At 31.7% G+C, this 7,135-nt stretch overlaps 1 protein-coding gene across 1 annotated transcript; it reads left to right on the top strand.

Annotated features, from left to right (window-relative positions):
• The first annotated feature begins 1,595 nt into the window (after positions 1–1,595).
• Positions 1,596–5,964, top strand: LOC132543560 (coadhesin-like). The gene is made up of 4 exons (XM_060207074.1): positions 1,596–1,722; positions 1,853–2,023; positions 5,355–5,477; positions 5,786–5,964. The coding sequence occupies exons 1-4, from the start codon at positions 1,596–1,598 to the stop codon at positions 5,962–5,964; spliced, it is 600 nt and encodes a 199-aa protein (XP_060063057.1).
• Positions 5,965–7,135: the final 1,171 nt, after the last annotated feature.

Genomic DNA, 7,135 nt, shown 5'->3' with positions numbered 1-7,135 from the left:
ATGTACGTCTCTGATACATGTCACAAATGTAATATAACCTTGTTACATACATGTACGTCTCTGATGCATGTCACAAATGTAATATAACCTTGTTACATACATGTACGTCTCTGATACATGTCACAAATGTAATATAACCTTGTTACATACATGTAGGTCTCTGATACGTGTCACAAATGTAATATAACCTTGTTACACACATGTACGTCTCTGATACGTGTCACAAATGTAATATAACCTTGTTATATACATGTACGTCTCTGATGCATGTCACAAATGTAATATAACCTTGTTATATACATGTAGGTCTCTGATACATGTCACAAATGTAATATAACCTTGTTACACACATGTAGGTCTCTGATGCATGTCACAAATGTAATATAACCTTGTTATATACATGTACGTCTCTGATACATGTCACAAATGTAATATAACCTTGTTACATGTACATGTACATGTACGTCTCTGGTCAAATGTAATATAACCTTGTTACATGTAGGTCTCTGATACGTGTCACAAATGTAATATAACCTTGTTACACACATGTACGTCTCTGATACGTGTCACAAATGTAATATAACCTTGTTATATACATGTACGTCTCTGATACGTGTCACAAATGTAATATAACCTTGAGTATCTTTTATTGGCTGTGAAAGTCAGAAATCGATTGTGATGTCATAATATGTCGATATGAAAATATTTAATGTTTCACCCTCTTTTTCTCATTAAGTAACGTTATCAGTACATTGTCGGTCAAAGACCAATGGTTTAATTCCTACAATGATTTTTATATCACACACACACACGAGTACATATAAATGTTTAATGAATAAGATTATTAGTAAACGTTAAATCACCCAAAGTATTTATAAGAAATATTTTGTAACACTTCTTTTACCACTACAAGTCAGAAAATGTTTGTCCAGACAAAGTGCATTTGGCAACACATATAGGAAAAGAGGCAACTCTGCTTATTGTATCATTTTTCCAGGCATTGAAGAGCTACTCTCGGGAACATTCCGCGAGCGTTGCAGTTATAAACAAGTATGTATTCTAAATATGATTTACTGCGTTGATATAATTTCTATTACAGATCAAGCGACAGCGGATGTTTTTGCGATCTGGGTTTGTAAGTCAATTTACATCTATATATGTAGCTGTGTGCCTAATCTTTGTGGTGTGGTATGAATATATATATATATATCCGAAATCTGTCTCTTTCCGATTTTGAACTTGGCGTTGACTAGCATAAGTTGGAGATTTCTTGCTCTAACTATGTTTTGGGAATTTGGATTCGATTTTGCTTTGATCTAAATTAATATGGCTGATGTCGTTGATCAAGCAAAAGACGCTTACCCTGGCGGATCATTTGGTCCAATTATATTTTACATATACACTCCCAAAGCTCTTGTAAGTTTTTCCCTTTTATCAGTTGCCCCTAACACTAAAACTTTTCAGCATTGCTAAGTCCTACCAGAAAGAAACAGCTTTCATTTATTTTTGATCAAAACTGTATCATATTCCAAATTTATATTGAAAGGTGATATTCACTTATGTGTGATTTTCAAATAGTTCCTCGAGTATAAAGAATGATTGTATTGGCATATCGTTTCCCAGATACGAACTCCTGCCTGCCATCTGATTGTAAAAATGGGGCTATCTGCAAATATAAGTGTATATGCAAAGGAGACTACTTTGGAACTCACTGCGAAAATTGTAAGTATTGCAAAATCAGATAAACTTAGTACGGTGAATGTTTTATTACGTTGTATGAAACTGCTTTTTCATAATCTGCTTTAACTTCATGCTTTTATGATGATGATGATGATGTTTGCATCTTTTGAAGTAAATGGTGGATTTTCCGAATGGGGTTCATATGGAAGTTGTTCAAGAACATGCGGAACCGGAAGTAAGACCAGAACGAGGGCATGTGATGACCCGACACCTGTTGGGACCGGATCTGATTGTTCTGGAAACACATCAGAGACCATTCCATGTAGTACTGACCCTTGTCCAAGTATGTTGATTTTTTTTGCATCCATTACTACTCTCTTTCAATAAAAGGGACTCCTGGCCGGTCGTTACCAGTCTCCATGGCGTGCTTGGTTACGGCGGAAGTGTCTTTTTCTTTGTGTCTCTGCCATGCTCTTTAATGTGTGTGATCTCGCAGATTTTTTAAAGTACTACCTGAGAAAGGTGTCATACGGATTCTTGTATAATACTTTAAAAAATTGTCCTTTTTCTATGTTTGTCTATGGGGAAAACAGGAAAATACCAACATGGTAACACAATCATTATCCAAACTCAAACTCAACAAAACCAGGGCGTAATATGAACAAAATAAAGATGTTTACGGGATTCCTGAAAAAGTGCAAGGATAATAAAACCAGGTTTCCCGGAAGAGTAAGCGATTTCAGCTTCATTGATGACACCCGCCATGTAAATCTTAATCAAGTAAATATCAGGAAAAAGATGAATAATAGATAAATGTCAGGAAATAGATAAATGTCAGGAAATAGATAAATGTCAAGAAATCAATAAATGTCAGGAAATAGATAAATGTCAGGAAATAGATAAATGTCAGGAAATCAATACATGTCAGGAAATAGATAAATGTCAGGAAATCAATTAATGTCAGGAAATAGATAAATGTCAAGAAATCAATAAATGTCAGGAAATAGATAAATGTCAGGAAATAGATAAATGTCAAGAAATCAATGAATGTCAGGAAATAGATAAATGTCAAGAAATCAATTAATGTCAGGAAATAGATAAATGTCAAGAAATCAATAAATGTCAGGAAATAGATAAATGTCAAGAAATCAATAAATGTCAGGAAATAGATAAATATCAGGAAATCAATAAATGTCAGGAAATAGATAAATGTCAAGAAATCAATAAATGTCAGGAAATAGATAAATGTCAGGAAATCAGTTAATGTCAGGAAATAGATAAATGTCAGGAAATAGATAAATGTCAGGAAATCAATAAATGTCAGGAAATAGATAAATGTCAAGAAATCAATAAATGTCAGGAAATAGATAAATGTCAGGAAATAGATAAATGTCAAGAAATCAATAAATGTCAGGAAATAGAAAAATGTCAGGAAAAGATAAATGTCAGGAAATCAATTAATGTCAGGAAAAGATAAATGTCAGGAAATCAATAAATGTCAGGAAATCAATTAATGTCAGGAAAAGATAAATGTCAGGAAATCAATAAATGTCAGGAAATCAATTAATGTCAGGAAATCAATTAATGTCAGGAAAAGATAAATGTCAGGAAATCAATAAATGTCAGGAAATCAATTAATGTCAGGAAATAGATAAATGTCAGGAAATAGATAAATGTCAGGAAATCAATTAATATCAGGAAATAGATAAATGTCAGGAAATAGATAAATGTCAGGAAATCAAAAAATGTCAGCAAGTAGATAAATGTCAGGAAATCAAAAAATGTCAGGAAATAGATAAATGTCAGGAAATCAATTAATGTCAGGAAATCAAAAAATGTCAGGAAATCAATAAATGTCAGCAAGTAGATAAATGTCAGGAAATAGATGAATGTCAGGAAATAGATAAATATCAGGAAATAGATAAATGTCAGGAAATCATAAAATGTCAGCAAGTAGATAAATGTCAGGAAATCAAAAAATGTCAGGAAATCAATAAATGTCAGGAAATAGATAAATGTCAGGAAATAGATAAATGTCAGGAAATAGATAAATGTCAGGAAATAGATAAATGTCAGGAAATAGATAAATGTCAGGAAATCAATTAATGTCAGGAAATAGATAAATGTCAGGAAATCAATAAAGGTAAGGAAATAAATAAATATCAGGAAATAGATAAATATCAGGAAATCAATTAATGTCAGGAAATCAATAAATGTCAGGAAATCAATTAATATCAGGAAATAGATAAATATCAGGAAATAGATAAATATCAGGAAATAGATAAATGTCAGGAAATCAAAAAATGTCAGCAAGTAGATAAATGTCAGGAAATAGATGAATGTCAGGAAATAGATAAATATCAGGAAATAGATAAATGTCAGGAAATCAAAAAATGTCAGCAAGTAGATAAATGTCAGGAAATCAAAAAATGTCAGGGAATCAATAAATGTCAGGAAATAGATAAATGTCAGGAAATTGATAAATGTCAGGAAATCAATAAATGTCAGGAAATAGATAAATGTCAGGAAATTGATAAATGTCAGGAAATAGATAAATGTCAGGAAATCAATTAATGTCAGGAAATAGATAAATGTCAGGAAATAGATAAATGTCAGGAAATCAATTAATGTCAGGAAATAGATAAATGTCAGGAAATAGATAAATGTCACGAAATCAATTAAATTCAGGAAATAGATAAATGTCAGGAAATAGATAAATGTCAAGAAATCAATTAATGTCAGGAAATAGATAAAATGTCAGGAAATCAATTAATGTCAGGAAATAGATAAATGTCAGGAAATCAATAAAGGTAAGGAAATAAATAAATATCAGGAAATAGATAAATATCAGGAAATAGATAAATGTCAGGAAATCAATTAATGTCAGGAAATAATAAATGTCATAATTAATGTCAGGAAATAGATAAATATCAGGAAATAGATAAATATCAGGAAATAGATAAATGTCAGGAAATAGATAAATGTCAGGAAATCAAAAAATGTCAGTAAATCAATAAATGTCAGGAAATCAATTAATGTCAGGAAATAGATAAATGTCAGGAAATAGATAAATATCAGGAAATAGGTAAATGTCAGGAAATCAATTAATGTCAGGAAATAGATAAATGTCAGGAAATCAATTAATGTCAGGAAATAGATAAATGTCAGGAAATAGATAAATGTCAGGAAATAGATAAATCTCAGGAAATAGATAAATGTCAGGAAATCAATTAATGTCAGGAAATAGATAAATGTCAGGAAATAGATAAATATCAGGAAATAGATAAATGTCAGGAAATCAATTAATGTCAGAAAATAGATAAATGTCAGGAAATCAATTAATGTCAGGAAATAGATAAATGTCAGGAAATAGATAAATATCAGGAAATAGATAAATGTCAGGAAATAGATAAATGTCAGGAAATCAATTAATGTCAGGAAATAGATAAATGTCAGGAAATCAATTAATGTCAGGAAATAGATAAATGTCAGGAAATCAATAAAGGTAAGGAAATAAATAAATATCAGGAAATAGATAAATATCAGGAAATAGATAAATGTCTGAAAATGAATTAATGTCAGGAAATCAATAAATGTCAGGAAATAAATAACTGTCAGGGAATATATAATTGTCAGGAAACATTATCTAAATGGATTGTGTGTTGTTATTTCAGTTCTCTGTCCAAACGCTTCTACGTCCTTCCGAAATAACATGACCAACATGACGTCAGAGGAACTTATGAAAGTCATCGATATGCTCAAAGCAGAACTGAAAGTTGACAAAACAAAAACAAGCCGTAAGTACAGGAATTCATATTTTTAAAAAATATCGCGTATATATATAAACAAAACAAAACAAAAAACAAAACAAAAACAACATTAGATACCAATATGTCACCGGAACCTTACTTCAAATTCCGACAAAACTGGTCAACTCATGAACAACAGAAACATTTACACAGAGACCCATAAAAACTATATTCGAGTAGTGTTTATATGTCAGCGCATAACAGCTCATTTAAGCCTCATTTTCATGCTTGTGTTAAATCATCTACAACGCACGTGACAGTATCAGTAGCCTATACTTTATGTTTTGTTTGAACAGTGAGTGTACGTCGGAAGACGAGTGCCAAAGACTCGCGGACATCGGCAAAGACGATTGGGGCTGTGGGAGCTGTGATGTTGGCTGTTCCATTCGTCTTAATCATCCTGTTAGATTTGAATAGTTTATATCAATATCGAAGTCAGAAATCTGCAAAGAGACAAATATCACCTCAAATATAAAAAGGACACCCTGCAAGCACCCCGTCTCTCTCTCACACAAGGCATAAAACTTTCGGCGTGTACATACTGTCCACACACAATAATCATGTCACAATCAGGCTGGAATTCTGATTTTAAAAGATAATAGCAAATAAAGAAATACTGTTAAAAATATTTTTGTGGGGCTAAATTTTCCTTTTTTGAATTTCTGTTTCGTGGACACTTGAATTTGTAGATAAGTATAGCTAAGAATATGCTCACACTGATAACAACAGGTCGTAGAAATGTGAATTCGGTCTTTAAGATTGCCCACGAAATGAACGAAAATAATACATCAGCAAAAATTAATGATTTCACAGAAACAACATAACAAGGAAGACAACGTTCAGTCCATGGAAATATTTCCGTTATGACTTTCTTGGCCCATTTTCATGAATCTACCGTAAATTAGGATTTTTTCTTGACTTAAATTTCCTCGTAAGAAAGCATTACATAAGATAAGGACATTTCCTTAAATATAAGTTTGTTCTGAAATTATGTGACGCTTTTCAATTGAAGTTAAGATTCGTGAAACTGGGGTAGCCAGAAACAGTTGATTTGCATTTTTCCTGAAATGGTTGGTCATGTGAGATATACAGGTATAGCAGTTTGGTTAGGAAAAATACATCATTACATGTATACATATTTAAAAACTACATAACAATTACATTAAAAGTAGAGAGATAAAATTTGCGTAAATCAAAAATTTCTGCTGATTTATGACATGTGATTGCCATGGTTACCTAATGAAAAAATGCTAAAAATGCAAAAATACTGCTAATTCCAACCTAACACTACAGCTATTTATTTCCAAACACCTATCTTAAAATCAACAACACTGTCATGGTAACAAAATACTTACATTTCAGCAAATTCCAACTTGGAAATCCTTCATAACATGACCACATGTAAACACTATGAAAATTTTACTTGCTGTAAAGCTGGTTTTTGGCGCGAAGACACAGATTCGAGACTGCCCAAATAGTAATCTCCAACACAAAGCTAAAATATTATTCTGATACAAATGAAACCCCACATTGTCCACGTTAACTTGACAAGACCAATTTCAGCAAGAATTTATATTTTGAAATTTTGATTAAAACCTTTATAATGGGGTAATCTAACGAACAAAAAGATCAGCTATGGCCATACC

Source organism: Ylistrum balloti, unplaced genomic scaffold (genome assembly GCF_031769215.1).
Source record: "Ylistrum balloti isolate Yb309-2 unplaced genomic scaffold, AGI_CSIRO_Ybal_v1 Utg369758, whole genome shotgun sequence".
Taxonomy (NCBI): domain Eukaryota; kingdom Metazoa; phylum Mollusca; class Bivalvia; order Pectinida; family Pectinidae; genus Ylistrum; species Ylistrum balloti.
The sequence above is the reverse complement of the archived record's forward strand: the minus strand, read 5'-3'. Positions and strand labels throughout refer to the sequence as shown.

Excerpts from the sequence above, each read along its gene's own strand:
- LOC132543560 (XM_060207074.1), top strand. The coding sequence starts at position 1,596 with ATGATTGTATTGGCATATCGTTTCCCAGATACGAACTCCTGCCTGCCA. Across the intron at positions 1,723-1,852 it reads TGGAACTCACTGCGAAAATT|TAAATGGTGGATTTTCCGAA; the intron begins GTAAGTATTGCA and ends CATCTTTTGAAG. Across the intron at positions 2,024-5,354 it reads TAGTACTGACCCTTGTCCAA|TTCTCTGTCCAAACGCTTCT; the intron begins GTATGTTGATTT and ends TTGTTATTTCAG.